The sequence below is a fragment of the Pseudopipra pipra genome, chromosome 2 (assembly GCF_036250125.1).
Source record: "Pseudopipra pipra isolate bDixPip1 chromosome 2, bDixPip1.hap1, whole genome shotgun sequence".
NCBI classification, from domain to species: Eukaryota; Metazoa; Chordata; class Aves; order Passeriformes; family Pipridae; genus Pseudopipra; species Pseudopipra pipra.
The window spans coordinates 41011464-41028374 of NC_087550.1; the positions used below are offsets into that span (position 1 = coordinate 41011464).

At 36.5% G+C, this 16911-nt stretch overlaps 1 protein-coding gene across 1 annotated transcript in view; it reads right to left on the reverse strand.

Annotated features, from left to right (window-relative positions):
• The window catches only part of TRPC6 (transient receptor potential cation channel subfamily C member 6), an 81869-nt gene that overhangs the window by 20955 nt on the left and 44003 nt on the right, over positions 1 to 16911 (reverse strand). Inside the window, exons 2-5 of the mRNA XM_064645157.1 lie at positions 10879 to 11653; positions 6239 to 6424; positions 4501 to 4665; positions 1021 to 1234 (exon numbers count right to left, since the gene is read on the reverse strand). Coding sequence (XP_064501227.1) covers positions 1021 to 1234; positions 4501 to 4665; positions 6239 to 6424; positions 10879 to 11653 — 1340 coding nt within the window. The remainder of the gene's footprint in view (positions 1 to 1020; positions 1235 to 4500; positions 4666 to 6238; positions 6425 to 10878; positions 11654 to 16911) is intronic.

A 16911-nucleotide genomic window follows, 5' to 3' on the forward strand; every position in this document is an offset into this window, starting at 1 on the left:
AATGAAAATAGATTAAATTATCAAACTAGAACTTCAAATTAAGAAACTATTATTTCCTTCTTTTTTATCAGATGAAGATATTTATAGACTTCAGAAATCTGAGTGCTATATTATCCCTATAATACACAACTATATTAATTTATAAATAGCTTTGCTATTAAATAAATAAAGGCTACCAATGTCTTTAAAGCTATAAGAATCAATTGGTGTACAAATATCAATCAAAGAGAGATCATAAAAGCAAAATATTTTAAATGTGTAAACTCTTGTAAGGAAAGATACTTTACTTAGCTTGAATTTAAATCTCACACATTACTGTCTTAAGTAACAACCAGAATCCAGATCCTTAAAATATTTGGGCATGTAACCCTCACTGGATTAAAAGGTATTAGACTTGTAAATGAGCATCTGACAGCCAAAATATTTTGGAGGGCCTGCGCTCAGGTTCTGATGCTGAATAGTACTACATCACTGAATTCAGTGGGTCAGCTCAGAGTACTACTCATAGCACTCATGTCATCCCTATGTTGGGATGAGAAAATCTACTGCCAATAGGTCTATATTCTTTTCTTTTGTCAATAATACATTCAGCTAAATACCGTTAGTTCTGCAGACATACTTGCAAAAAAAGAGAATCTTAGCAGAAAGAGACAATTAGACACAAAAAAATTTGGCCCATCATGTGCAAATCTTTCCCCTTTGTAGTTGACGCAGTGTTACTCAAAACCCCCAGAAAACTGGTAGACACTTTGCTTTGTTATTTGTAAAACTGAATTCATGTAGATGTAGATTTCAGAATGATGTAGATTTCACATAAATCCTTAATCTGAATGTGATCAGATGGGAACATGTGAATCCTGATGACATCCAGCATAAAACATGAGGCCCATGTGGGAATGCAGACAACTGAATAAACTCCCTTTGTCGCAATTTTTACACAAAACATTGATAGAAAAGGATTTCATTTAGTTCAGCTTCACTTGAAATCATAGCAAGACAAATTTAAGCAAAATTTTTTACCTATTACCCAAGAAATAATGAGCATCTCCATCCATGTGAAACATGATGTTTTCATCCTAAACAGCTGTTTTACATTGTCTGTTGTTTCATTAGGTCGGAGTTTGGTGCCATCAAACCTGTCAGCTGCATTCATGACAAGCAGACCCAGAAAAATGGTGAAAGAGGCTGCATGGGCTACAAACTTCATAAATGGTCCACGCATTATCCTCCCCAGCTGCAACAGAGATTATGAAACACAAGGATATTGCATTGACTTCTTCCAAAATAAAAAATATATAAAAAGACCAGTAACACAGAAAGTCATATATTTCAGTAATGCAAAGGAACAAATATTTAGAAAAATTTGTGTACTATGATGCCATGTTGACAGTTGCTTTTAAAAGTTTCTACTGATGTGCTATTTTCAGGAATAATCTATTAGTTTCACTGATAGAATACTGAAATTAAAAAGATCTGTATTTTTAACTGGGCGATTTGAAATAATTCCGTAATTAGTTTGCGGTATCTATCTCTATTACAGATAATCAAAGGTAAAATCTATTATAGTTGGTGGATTTCTTACATGCTAGTCATCTTTATGGGGCAAGAAAGAAACCAAGATTTTGACACTTACTAAAAGAATTATCACCATGAATGAATTATGACTAAAGAATTTAATTTCCTGACTGATGTGATACTCGGTTTAGCACAGTTATTTTGCAGTTTTCCCAATTTATTTTCTTTTTTTAAAAAAAGTCAGGAGGCCTCAAAGGGTTATGTTTATAGTCCTGTAAAGTCTTAATTTCCTCCTGACTGCTACAATGGAAAAGTTTTCATCTTTGTCATGACTAAGAACAACTTTAAAATGGTTTAGTGCAACACTTCAAAAACCTAAAAGTTCCATACAAATTCACACAAGGTTGAACTTCTAGGAATTATTTACTTTATTTTAGAGAGTGGCTGTACTAATATTAAAAGTCTTAGCTTGTCCACTTAGTTGGAAGCTGCAGAAAACTACTTTTTCATTTTAGACTAAGACTGTACTCATATCTAAAAAAATTGCTTGGAAATGATTGATAGCAAGTGTTACAGATCTCAACTAAAACATATAACAATCTGTGGTCTGGAAAAAGTAGGTGGAAACAGAGAGGTATGTTATTGGTACTCATATTTTTGCTGCAGAAAATCAGAATTTTGCAATCAGCTTTTACAGAAACATGAATAAGAGGATGGAGCCAAGGATGCAATGGTAAGGTCTCAAACACAAATCACATTAGGAAGACTAGACAAATGTAAATATAAGATACTGTTAAAGGAACACTGTCAAGGTTAGCAGGCATAAGATTTGTTATATTACTTTTCAAACCCATGCCATTTATTATGTTTCTCACTCAATTAAATTAATTTCTTTTTTATTAAATTAAACAGTCTGTCAGCCTCATGGGATGAACTTCAACAACCAATTATTTTGCATGAACTACAAAGAGAACAGGCAATTGTCACGGGGAAAAATTTTATTTCAAGCCAGGAAGATACAGTCATAAACAACATACAATAAAGTAGAGTTGGAAAATTATAAAGTACCTTGACAGTGTCCTTTTAAATGTATTATTCTTGTATTCACAAAGATGAGTTAGGAGACAGTTGCCAGAGACAGACAAAATTTTGAAATGTCTCTGCGAGGAACAATGGCTGAAATTCAAATAAGAGGCAATCTTAACGCCTTTTGGCATCCGGCAGTAGTGAATTCCTTCCAAATCAACAGGACTGACCACATATTTCCATTAAATTTTTTTCACATCTGAAACTTTCAATTCAAACCTTCAGTCTGTGGTCCAAACTCAAATTAACTTTTTCCCAAAGAGGAAGCTGGTCAGCATTACAGTCAACTGACTGAGATGTTGCCTTTCTCAGAGCCGTGACATGAGAATATAAAGAAATGTGTCAGAGCTCTACTGTAAGGTTTTATTTTCACCAGAAATACTGTGAACATTTTCTCTCTTCTGTCACTGTGCCTTATACTGCCAAACCTGGAAAAAGAATGTGTACTTTATCTCGGTAGGAAGAGAAGATGTAAAATTCCATCAATTCATACACAGAATGGACTCTTGATAAAGAAGATGTTCTATATTGGAGACATCCTAACTTGAGACTATACACTGAAAATTTTTGTCTTCAAAAACCAGATTAAACTTCTGAAATATAAGTGAAGCATAAAGTATTTAATGGCAATTGGTGAAAAAGGTAGATTGGATTTTATATTTGCAGAATACAATTAAACAAAAAGCATTCAAATCACATGACGAGTTGATTAAATAGTGACAGAACTGAAACCTTAATGAATGTGGTTACTTGTACCTTGACTTTAAAAGCTACTCTGAAATATATTTTTCTGAATGTACAATGGTTCAAATTTAGTTTAAGTTCCAATAAATCATTGAAAATGGAAAATGACAAATAGGTAAGTCACTGCTATAGTAGAAAATCAATTAATGAAGTGTGTTGAATCTCAAGGAGTGTCTTAAGAAATAAGTACTCATAAAAACCTGGTCACTATACAGAAAAGTGAAAATAATATAACTGATTTTTATTGTCCAGACTGAAAGAAATGAAAAAATATGGCAAAACAAAAAAGGCCCACTTTTCTCCTCCAGAGAACAACAAAAAAAACCATACAAAGACCTCAGTCCTCTCTTTCAACCTTCCTCTTCCCCTGAAATCATGGTATGTGCAAAGGACTTGACCTGTTAGAGTTGGGGATATTATACTGCAACATGGTGAATGACCCTTATAGGATGCCATTTTTTCCCTCTAACATACTTTGAAGGGATATTTTCCATCAGTGTCCACTCAAAATGGACAGTGACCAACTCAAACAGAGATTCAACACAAAGTTCACTGAGGTCAGAGATTGTCACCCAATCCAGACAGTGCATTGTAAATCAATGCAGGGGAGACTGTGTGACTACTTTGGAGTCCTCATGAAATATGATGAATATTAGCACTGTCTTGTCAAGCCAACACAGTTAATTTTGACTTCTAGAAAAGTGATGATTGCTTTAGTTTCTGGCATTCATATTTCAATGACTTTTATCTATTTATTTTTAATCATGAAAAATAAAATTGCCTTTGAGTTAATTGGAATCAACTCCCTGCTTGAACTTAGTCTAAATCTGAAACAATGGAAAAAGAGTATCCTTGGTATTTGCCTATAGAGGCAAGAACTAAATGATAACAATTTGACTCATTGTTTCTAAAGCAGGATTTCTACAAAGCAACTCTTGCTCAGTAATTGTAAATTAATTTAATATATATTACATTTAACACAATACATATACCTGTCTTAATTACAGTTGTCTGAACATGCAGTCTTGCAGCCATTCCATTCTAACTTGGCTTTAAAATAATTTTATTGTTTAAGCATGTCTTTGTCAGACAGGAATCTATATATAGATGATACAGGAGTTAATAAAAAGCCATTACAAGATTTCACAGACTGACCTTACTGCAAGGAGCAATCCAGTAAGCCATTGAAAGGAAGGGCAGTCCTATTGCAACAGCAAGAACAACCAGAAACTTCACTGCCATGGTCTGCTGCCGTAAACCTGATAAATTTTCATACCAAATTGAGAGAAGTTGTTGCTGGCAGTTTGGATGTGCTACAAACTATAATAAAGAAAAAGAGCACAAAAATAATATTGCTATCAGAATAACCTTTATTAAAATACAGCTATAGGAAGCACATTAAGAATTCTGGAATAGCAACAACTCAGGAGAGTTGTTCAAAGGAGAACTAACAAGGTCATAAGAAAAACTATTTGACGGGCCAAATTTCCCAGTAAACAGACATACATTAATTTAAAAAACTACTATTTATTGAGACATTTATTATTTATTATTCAATCACAAACTATTAATTTTATCTAAGGTTAATTAAACATAAAATTTATCTGATCAAACTTTGTAACTTTCTTATATTTATAATTTTAAATTTACTGCTTCAGAAATTCCAGAACTTTAAGTCTTTTTGTTCTGCAAAAAAATGCTATATAATCTTCAGTTGTGAAAGAAAGATTTTGATATATTTTTACGTGCTAACATGCTGGCATAAGAAAACAGCTGTCGTATTTGCAGGAAATCAGATAAGGACTATTTATAACTTGGTTCTGGAATATTTTGGACAAACTCTGCAAAACTGAGAAGTCTACCCCATAACCCCCTTTGTGTCCTCTTGTTAGTATAAGAAGAACCTTACAAAGGTAGGTATTAATAAATAGTAGATCCTTGTGCACTGTGTATGTTTATATCCAGACCTGTTAATAGAATTAAAAATTTAAATTAATCTAGGTTTGTTTTTTTCTATAATCTTCTCTATACTTAAAGGATTACTGGCTGCAGGTGCAAGAAATATCTTTATTGAGATAAGAGAAAGTATTGCAAGAAAGTTCACATTCAGGGAAGGATTAAGGCTCAAATACTATGAAGGACAAACTCATTGTGACATGTTCTCTTCAGTAGTTGCTTCATCTCTCTTTAGTGACCATAACTTGCCAAGTGTTTTGCAGTGTTTTCATTTATTGGTGAGTGCTCAGCCAAAATAGCTTTCTTCTTTTCTTCCTTTCATGAACACATAAATACACCTCTCATGTAGGAGATGTGAGCTCAATTTTTGTAAAAAAGGCTCTACTTTAGGGTAACATGCATTTCAAGTATTCTCCTGATCTGTATCTTCTTGATCTTTGGTTGTATACGATTCATTACACAAATAATTTCTCCCTGGTTCACACACGCCACCTAGAATTTTACAGCCTCTATTATCCAAGACGAGTTTCCTGGGTAATTCAAGGGTCTCTGTGCAGCTACTAACTCAGCTAGTTTCACTGAGAGCATTTCAGATGGAGACCATAGTATTAAACTGACAGTAGAAATGAAAGCAAGACAAAGAAGATGATAACTGTTGTAACTGACACTGCCTGAAGCCTTTTTTTTTTTATTTTGCACATAGCTACAAATTGTATTGGAGTCATTTGCTCTCATACTCACTGTGACCAGTATTCACCCTCAATATCTGCTTCTTTTTTATATTGCGAGCTATTTGGGGCAAGGACTCTTTTGTTTGCAAAATACAAAAGGGTCCTAATGTTCATTTGTCACAGGCTACCAAAACATAAACATTTAATAATAGCACAATTTAATACCACTATCATGACATGTCTGTTTGATCAACAAAGTTGCTTACTTTTTTAACTTCATACTTAATGGCAAGCTTTAAGCGGCTAAGGCTGGGGCGGCCGTGTTCTCCATTACTGAGGTTCATCTCTACATCACCATTCAAAATAGCTTCCACTTCTTCTGTATTTCTGCACAAATCAAGGAGTCCGACTACAAAATCTTTGCATTGCATAGACAGTTTCTTGTAATCATTCTAGAAAACAGAAGAAAGAAGGAGACTCGGTGTTTAGATCCACCATGACAGAAACAGTTCTACATCCCAGTCACACCTCTGTGAATATTTTCTTTGCATCTTGTTATGTGCTTCCCCCCCCGCAAAATGTTCAGAGTGGGATTTGTCTCACCTTAGTTACCTTGCACATCTACCTTATCAAGTTCTGCACCTCAGTCACTTCTCTAGACTCCCTTTTGAGGCAATTAAAGTAAAAAAACCCCACTTTCAGAAATGTTGTCTGACATATTTTAATAGCCGTAATGAAGACTGGGATCCAATTTCTGTAATGGGGGTTGTATAAAGGAAAAGAAAAAAAAAACCAAAACAGCAGAAAATCAGACTTTGAGTTGATACATTGAATTTTGATTCTTATCAGAAAAGCAAACTCAGACAACCTTATTAGGGGAAGTAATTTACAGTAAACAGTAACATATCTATATTTAACTTAAAAATACATTTTCCATTCCATCCCATGACACAATAAACCAGTCTGTTGCTGTTATAGTTGCAATGGACTTTGTACTAAATGCTTATCTTATCCATTTTGAACAGCACTGGGACACAGCTGTCCCTCTCAAAACTCCAGGTCACATCTCTGCAGGACATTTGTCATATATCATCAACATCTTTATGTACATAATAGAGATATTAGCTCTAGGGTGGGTGAATGATTGAGATGACAGAAAACATGATCACAATCTCCAAAAGTAAAAATATTCTATATAACATCAAACCTTGTAAAACTGCACTCTTAGTCACATCAGGGTAATCCCAAGCACAAGTAGAGGCTGGGCAGAGAACAGGTCAAGAATAACCCTGGGGAGAAGGACTAGGGGTGTTTATGGATGAAAAGCTCAATGTGAGCCAGCAATATGTGCTTGCAGCCCAGAGAGCCATCGATATCCTGGGCTGTATCAAAAGCACCCTGGTCAGCAAGTCAAGGAACGTGATTCTTCCCCTCTACTCTGCTCTTGTGAGACACCACCTGCAGTGCTGTGTCCAGCTCTGGGGCCCCCAATAGAAGAAAGAGGTTGACCTGTTGAAATGAATCCAGAGAAGGGCCACAAAGGGCTGGAACACATCCATAGGGCTGGAACACGTCTCTTATGAAGACAGGCTGAGAGAGTTGGGTCAGCCTGGGGAAGAGAAGGCTCCAGGGAGACGTTATAGCACCTTTCAGTACCTAAAGGGGTCTTACAAGAAGGCTGGAGAAAGACTTTTCACAAGGGTATGTGAAAAAGGTCAAGAGGGAATGGCTTTATACTGAAGCAACATAGGTTTAGATTACATATTAGGAAAAAAATCTTTACTAGAGGAGTGGTGAGGCACTGGAATAGGTTGTCCAGAGAGGATTCCCCATCCCTGAAGATCTTCAAGACCATGTTGAACAGGGCTCTGAGTAACCTGGTCTAGTGACAGGTTCCCTGCCCTTGGCAGGGAGGTTGGAACTATATGATCCTTAAGGTCCCTTCCAACCCAAAGCATTCTATTATATAAAACTAAATTAAATGGTGTTCAGAAAATCCTGAAGATCTCAGAATTACTCAGGAAGCCTGAATTAGCTATTTGCTACAGAAATATTCCTATACTGTGATCGACACATCTCTCCAGTTTAGCACTGACGCTTTCTATTGCCTCTGAGGAAGATCTGGGAATTATCTGTGCCACTGGTTGCTGCAGACACTCACTTGAAAGTTCCCCTGAAACAAAACCCCATCAGCACTATAAAATAGGTGACTGTTATAACAGTGTATTACAGAAAGTTCAATTTCCATTTAGGTAAGGTTTGAAATACTTCAAGTGGCTAAGGCAAACCCCAGGTGGAGCTAAAGGTTTGCCATGCCCAGCTAACCTATGCACTAAAAATATACTTGTTCTGACTAGGCTAACATGTGTAACCCATTTTTATGAAACCACATTTTTATGCAGCAACTACACTATCCAGGTATTTGTAGCAAACTCCTGAAATAAAGCAAGGTTAACAATTTTTAGATAAATTGCTGCAAGCAGGGATATGAGCTTGCAGGAGCACAAGCTAGCTCACACTCAGTAAAGCTGACAGCATCCATTTCCTGTAACTTGCACACAGTTGTACTACCTCCTCTGAAACTAAGACAGATATTTTGCAGTCAAGTCCCTAGCCTGTCTAGATATTGTAAATGTTAATCACTTATCAAAATTGTAAATGTTAACTCTCAATAATTCATGTATAAATGTGAATGGTCTTTAATATTTATCCAGAACCACCACGGGATTTTAGTACCTATAAAAACATTCCCTAAAGACCTTATGTTGCCTGTTCCTGGTGAAACCTTAAATTAAGGGAGAGTTAAATTTCTGTGTTGCCTACTGCTCCTGCTCCTCACAGTTCCTATTCACCTCCACTCTACTCAAAGAGTATGTATGTTCCCAGCAGAGCCCGGATGATTAATGCCCAGTAATGTGGAGCTGCTCTGTCTCTCATCTAGCCTCCTATTTCTGCTGAGGGACAGTACCTCAAAATCTCCGTTGAAATTCTTTATACAACACTGCATTAGAAGTTAAGCTCTAATTTTCGAGAAAGCAACTGAAACAAAAGAGGAACTAGAAAAAAAGAAGTCCTTGAAGAAAGACCTTCTTATGGCGCTTCAGAGCAGGCTGTAGAAGCTTGCTCTGTGACCCAGCCCACCTGTTCTCACCTGTGTACTTCATTCCCTGCCTGGTGGTATCAGGGACATTGTGCTCCCAATTCATCCCACTGACTGTGTACTGCAGCGTACATTTGAAAGACAGTTCTTGCTGATTATTCCAGATGATGATTTTATTTATCTTTATAATAATCTTAGTTTGTGTCACTCCAACTGTGGTAAAGGGAGCTATACAGTTCCTACGAATCAGACGTTATTTATCTCAACATAGCTGTGAACTTAACAGGCTGCATTTATGGTTTATGCAAAATGGTTTTCTGTTCTGTTCTAAATTTACTCCTCTTTAAGTTAATCAACTCCTTTTGTTCCCATCAGCAGCTGCTAAAGAGAAAGAAATGAGTGTGTGGTTTAAATTCTCTCCTCTGAATTGTATATGAAAGCAGCGGATGAAATCTCAGCCCACTGAGGTCCTAAGGATTTCTGTCAGGGACTTCATGAGGCAGATACGCATCCTCTGCATTAAGCTGAAATGGTCCTCCCACCATTTTTTTTATTGATATAAAATAAAAATTCTCCTCTGCTCCAATTTCTGATGTTTAGCTGTTGTTTTTACGATCATCTTGCACATTCGTTCTCCTTACTTTCCCTCTCCAAGAAATATTTCTGCTTCTTACAACAGATTGGTGCCATAAAGATACCCTTACGAACACAACTCAGGAGTAATTCATTCAGAACTTCAGCATCTTAGATCAGGTTGGCTAAATCGAGAAAGGTTCAGGGCCTTGTGAACTGTGCCACTGCTAAGATGAACATCAAATATTGATCATGCCAACTTCAAACTCTTCCTAACATAATGTTGAAAATTATTCTATATTCTGCTTTGGAGGGGGTTTATCTCCTGCTAGTGAAGTCTATATAGTAGCATCTGCTTTCAACTGGGTCACATAAGGCAAACCCAGTCTAAGTGATTTTAGCTAATCTAAGTCATAATTAACAATGGCAATGTTTGCACAAAGCCTGAATTTGCATTTACTGAGAGAAAGAAAGTTACATTCTTACTGTCCTAACACAAATGAACTGTGGAAAATATTTCTGTAGGTTGTGCACCTACATAACAAAAAAAATGAACCAAAGAACACTCACGCTTCAAGTCTCAACTAATCACACTTTTTTTCAAAATCATGCATTGTGAAATATTAAAAATTCTTTTAACACTGAAAAAGTCTTTAACGTTAGAGAGTTCCCATATAACGAGCCACAAGTGAGTAAAAAAGAGTAAGAAGCCACTAGAAATACCAGAAAAAAGAAAGTGGGACATTAAAAAAGGAGAAGGATGTTTATTTAGAGTCCTTTTTTGTGAATAAATGCAAAATTTTGTGAGAAATGAGAAAGCTTCCAGTCCAATTATGAGAAAATAATGAGAATCTGCAAGTGTTTAATAGAATCATGCAACTTGTCTTGCCAAACAGTACCAAGGGGTACCACTTTAGTCTCCTCTTTCCCCTGTCCTAAGACAGCTTATGCATGGGTTTGAAGGGCCTCCTTTACTATCCTGTCTAATAGGAAGTAGAAAATTAGTTCACTGGCACATTCTACACAAGGATCAAGAATTACGCTCAGCACACAGTGATAAGACATTCCCAAAGATTTAAATACTCCATTGATTAAACAATTATATCTTTTCCCAAATTATTCTGCAGATTTATGAAGATAATGCTGATCTCTTACTGCTCAAGGAATGGGAGAAAAACCTTTGGTTGAACTTTGCAATTCTGTGTCTGTCAGAATCAGTATCCCTCTACTCACCTTGAACTCTTTCTCTATGTTGGCAAGCACAGCCAGCTCATTGCTGAGCTCTAAGGCAGTCATTACAGGGTCTTCACTGGACAAAGACAGATAAGCAGGGCTGGCCAGACCTTTGTAGGCATTGATTCTGGATCTGGAATGGCTGAAAGAGTCATGTTTTTGTTTCTGATTGCATTCACTGCACTTGCAGAAATAGTCATGTGGCCTATCAATCCTAGCTCCTTTTCTCAGCAGAGTGTGGACAATCTCATACTCATGGCAGTGAGCAGCCAGAATGATTGGTGTAACATCATGGGAAAACCGTGTGCCATCTTCATCATATGCATAGAAGTCATCTTGCTGGAGCTCTGACTGGCTAGGACTCAATGCAAGCCTCTTGCCTTCGGCAAAAGCGGGATGGTTTAGGATGGCTTCCACTATCCGAACGTAACCTTTGCTAATAGCCAAAAGCAAGGCATCCCCCACCCGAGACAGATTCTCCTTCTTCAGCAGAAGTTCTGTGATCTCCAGGTGCTCATTGGCAACTGCCAGCTGCAAAGCATTCTGTCCCATGTAGTCCACACAGTTCACATTGAGGGAGGGACATTCTTCCAGCATTTTGCGAACCACTGGAATATTTCCGTATTCTGCAGCATCCAAAAAGCGCTCCTCCTCAAGGGAAAGACTTGTTGAGTGGTCATTAAACATATATGCTGGCCCTCGACTGGCCTGCCTCCTCCCCTTCTCCCGGAGAATGGTCTGTCTTCGTAGAGCTAGTCTGTTCTCGTTGCCTCGGCTGTGTGGAAATAGAAAAATTATCAGTTCAGTTTTATGGAAGGGCATATCCATTTTAAATAATAATTAATACAAATACTTTAAACCTTTATCTTCTGCATATTTTTTAATGCATCAGGAAGACCAGAAACACTGACTTTGATGCACTTTGTAACCACAGTCACTACACAGCCCTGGAATAAGTAGCCAGATACTTTATTCAACAAGAAGAAAAAGCCCTAATCAATCATAATTTAACACTACACTTTTTTCCTTATTTTGTCCTCACAGCTCAGAGTGAAAACAAGCCACAAGATGAAAGGAATCAGCAGTCATAGGATTAGGAATGAGGGATTGCTCAGGACTTCAGGGCTCTGGTTTCTCCTGTTCACCCTGATGATGTTTTTCTGTCATCTATAATTGAATGTTCAGTCATAGATTGAATCTGGACAAGATAAAAGCATACAATTACACTGTATGACATTTCCTACTCCCCATCTCCACCATCCTTTTCATTATTACAATTCATAACCTTGATATACTATTTATTCCTTCACTCAGTAGCTTGCCAACACATCCTGCCGATTCTTGATTCACAGTACTTCTGAAATGTTGTCCAGTCTGCTACTACTGAAACCCTCAGCCATTCCTAACCTTTTATAGTAATTATTAATTACTTCATTAATAATTATTTAATGATTAAAACATAAAGGGAACTATATCAAAGTTAAGTTTATTCAGGAATGCTACGAAGTATGTTACATTCTCTTTAACAAGAAGCAAATCCAATTCGCAACTGCTATTATTTCGGTCAACTAAGATCCCAATCCTGAATAGAAATTCAGTTGTGAATAATTTTCTCTTTTAGAATTACTCTGCTAAACTACATAATATTCACCACAACTTCATCTTTTTTTCTCATTGAATAGTAGCTTAATGAGTCTTTACATGCCTATGCTCAAACACAGTTCATTATATTCAGTATTTCCCATAAAATACTAACCATGAGCAATATTTTATTCATTAACTACTTACTAATGAATATGAATTTAAATGTCTATATTTAACTTTAGTATAAATTTCCTTTTTTTGGCTCTTGCCTTCTCAGTTCCAGAGATACAGTTCTCTGCAGCACTGCAAATGCTTCAAATTGCCAAAATCTTACATATAGAAGGACAATTTTTGTGTAAGATAGTAATAGGTATGGAATGTGGAATATATCTCAACAGACAAGAGTAACGGTCAATGTAACAGGACTAATACTGTGCTGCAATAGCAAGTCTACAGCCTTGGTTTGCACTATGTCGGTCATTACGTGTTACGGAACCATGTTAGATCCCATTTTCTACTCCTTGAGATTTCTGCAAAGGCTGTCTCAGTTCCTGCATGTTCAGAGCATATGAGAGAACATGAATATATGCTAATGTCTACCAGACGGATATGCTATATGGCTGGCTGAAATTTTTCCATGCATATTTCCAGATATTTTAAAAAGTATATTTATATTTGTTGAAAAGACAGCCTTTGGAGAGGTTTCATAGAAAACATGAAAACTAAATGAATGAAAATTTTACTGGCATTCATGACATTATTGGTGCCAAAACCTGAGATTCACTAAATAGAAGCCAGTCTGTTGTTATATCTACAATTGTTTGACTGGAAATGTGTGTTATAAATTGGAACAGGGATGAAATGCTATGAAGGAGAGATCACAACAGAGAAAGCAGACATCAGGGTTTCCAGTTTTCAGAATTATACTTTAAAGGACTCTAATGTGGTTCTGAACAGTTTTTTCACACACAGAATATGACAGTGTACCACAGATGAGGTGAAAATCGGCTGGGTGTCAGGAAAGAGAAGGAAGCTAAAGGCATGAAGGTGCAGGGAGGAGGGGAATGAAAGAGAAAAGAATGCAAGGGAAAATTTCCAAACCTTATGGGTTTTAAGATTTATGCACTGAATAACTCTCAAGACATGACTATAGCAACACCACAGGGAGACAAGGAGACAACTTCCCTAACTTCTGTCAGAGAGTCAGTGTTCAAAAAATAAAGAACTTAACTACACCAATTAAGTTAATCCTACAGTCAAGGGTTTTAACCGGACTGTATGTTTCCTGAGTTTTATAGATTCCTAGAAAAAAGAGGTTCAGAGTAACAGTCATAAAATTTTCGGAAAAAAACATCAAGTTGATGCTGATCAACTGATCAGAACTGATTTTCATTCACCATTGCCATTGTTTATCCAAACTGTGCAATGTGTGGGGAAAAAAAAGTCATTTTCATAGTGAAATTAACAAGAGCTAAAGAAAAAACAAATAATGCATAGTGTAGTTATGTGTCTTGTACATGTATGTATGTTGCTATCAAATTTAATTACACATGGTTGGATTTTAGAGCTTAATTGATAAAAATGAAAGTTTCTCTAATGCAAAAGAAATAATTGATAAAACGTGAATACAAAAACTTTGTACTGCTTTTAAAACTTTCAACAAATCTGATGTCACAGAAATACTCTGAATTGTGAAATATAGCAAGATTCAACACATATATACAGGATATAAAACAGAAAGCATATAGCTTTTTATCTGTGCTCCATTTCTATAGTTCACAGGATCTGCAATTAAGACTAAGTTTAGTTTAATGAGGTCAATCTCTCAAACTTCTGCAGTCAGTAAAGGCAAACTGAGATGCCTTTACATGAGATCAGGATTCAGAGCAGGAACTCCACCTCTTTGTACATAAGGAACCGCCTAAATCATGGTTAACATCATCAACGTAACACTAGATACATTATGCTTATATTACCCTCAGATAAATAGCCTAAAGTCCTCACATCTGCTCAACTCATAATAACATGACTGTACTGCTTATCCTTCTGATTCTCACTTTTGACAGAAGCAGTGAGACAATACATATGCATGCAAAGATGGAGTTAGGAAAGCTTAAGTGCAGCTGGAGTTAAAAGAAGCAAACAATGTGAAGAGCAGCAAGAAAAGCTTTCTGAAAACACACTAGAAGCAAATGGAAGACTAATGGAATTCATGTGCACCCACCATTTGCAAAGCCCCAAACTCGCTCAGCAAGTTTCTTAAAAGGGGCTTGGGAGTGCAAGGGAGAATGTCACTCAGGAGGTTAAAAGACAAACTTTTTAATGGCAAACTATAAAAAATAAGGGTAGTTGGCAAATTCTAAAGCAACATTCAATCAAAATAAACCATTTCACAAAGCATTGACTTAATAAACTCTAACTCACTTAACTTTAAGTTACCCAGATTTTGAGAAGAGGAAAAAAAGGGAGAAGGAGAGAGACAAGGGAAAGATGTAGCTACTGTCTTGGTTCCAGTGTGGTCTCGGTACAAAATCCAAGACAATAGGGACATTACACATGTATGCTTGCACAATTGCTTTTATCTGCTCTGATCTCTTGGAGCCCTCCCCTCAGGTGGGGTTTTCGGTGTGCCAGTGGCTATTAGCCTTTCTGGGCTGGACTAGAGGCTCCAGGGGAGGGCTGTGAAGCAGTGCACCATCCCACCTACACAGAACTTGCCCTGCCCTACCCCACCACCCTCACTTTAGTTGTTTGGAGCCAGTGATCATTTTCTGCAGTCTCTCACACTGTTCAACTGACTGCAGTGCTTAAAACTGAGGCAAAGAAAGCACTGAGTACCTCAGTCTCACCTGTGTCCTTTGTCGCTGGGTCCACCCGCAGTGGACCTGTGGTGGTGAACTGACTCAATACACAGACAAAAACTGCAGTTCATTAAACACTTTCTCTTTTATTTTTTAAATAATAGAAACAGATTATATGTCTATTCTAGCAATACATTCAGTACGATTTATCAAAACAATAGTGAAGAATACTTAGAATTAGCTTCATCTAGTAGCACTTCCCCTTTCCTTGCATGCATTTAGAAGAAAATCATTGCTTAAATGGAGGATTGAGTATATACATTCCTTAGATAGTAGCTCATCTTCTGGATTAGAACATATTGCAGAAAGAAATAGATTTTTGCATTGTTTGCTGGACATGTATACTGTAATGCACGTCTGATGCACACTTCTAGAATCTCAGCGTAATCCACTTTCCTTGCATCAATATATTTTATAGGTATGAAATAAATTTCCTGGTTTGTCTATTCATAATTACAGTTAATTAAAGTTAATGGTCTGTAATGAAAACTGGTTCTTGCAGCATGAGAGCATAAATATGTTTAATTGTAATAAAGAAAACTGAATTTTATAAGATACTTGATTGCCTCCAAGAGCAGGGAAAGGAATTTGACGATCCGAAAGATTATGTTCAGTCCTGTTGTATTCTGATGTTCTTACATTTATTTCAACATTACTAAATTCCTTCCAGTCCATTTTTTATTAAAACGATGCCCATGTTACCATCTATTGGCGCAGATGGTGGCAATGTAAGTCTTAAAGCCATTTGAAACCTCATCCTTCCCAGACTTTAATGTTTGGTTGCAGAAGACTATTAATGCACTTTTGGGCAGATAAGGTCTAAATGACTGTACTTACTACTGAAGAGCCAGTATAACCAAGCCTGGAATAGTGTCAACATTTTGGATATCATATTACAGGAAGGAGTTCTACAAAATAAGAAATTAAATGCAAGAGAGCAGCAGAGGTCACACATTCTCTACTGTATTTGCCACTTCAAGCATAATAAGATTGATTTTGTCAATTATACAGGATGGTACGCATCTCATTTCTACCACAGGATTGGTACAATTCAAGTATAAATTAGTCATTTTGATCTTCTCTGTATATAAAGGAGAGACATTTCTTCTACCTCCTTTTTAAATTGAGCACCTATATTTTTCCATTGTTTCAAAACGAATTTTATCTAATCAGCAATTTGGTGAGATTAAGGCCTACTTTAATGAGTAGAATTTAGCAGCAATATAGAGCACAGAAGGAAGATGGAGCCAAGTCCTTACAAGTACAGATACCACTTCAAACAATTCCCATTAAAATATCAGATTCTGTCTTAAAGGAAATTGCTGTCTTGTGGAAATTTTATTTTTCTCTCACTAATCCCACTTAAAGGCTAATCTTGAATTTGACTGTTGTAGTATTCAGAATTATCTAGTTTTTGGCCAAAATTTAAAAATCACCAATTTAGATCTATTTTATTCAAATTAAGTAGCATTTTCCTCCACTTTCCCCTGACAGTGGTTGCCTACAACAAACACACAGTAATCATATCTTCTCTCAACCTTCACTTTGCTGAGCTACATTAAGCTCATTTCCTTTCCTGCTACATCCA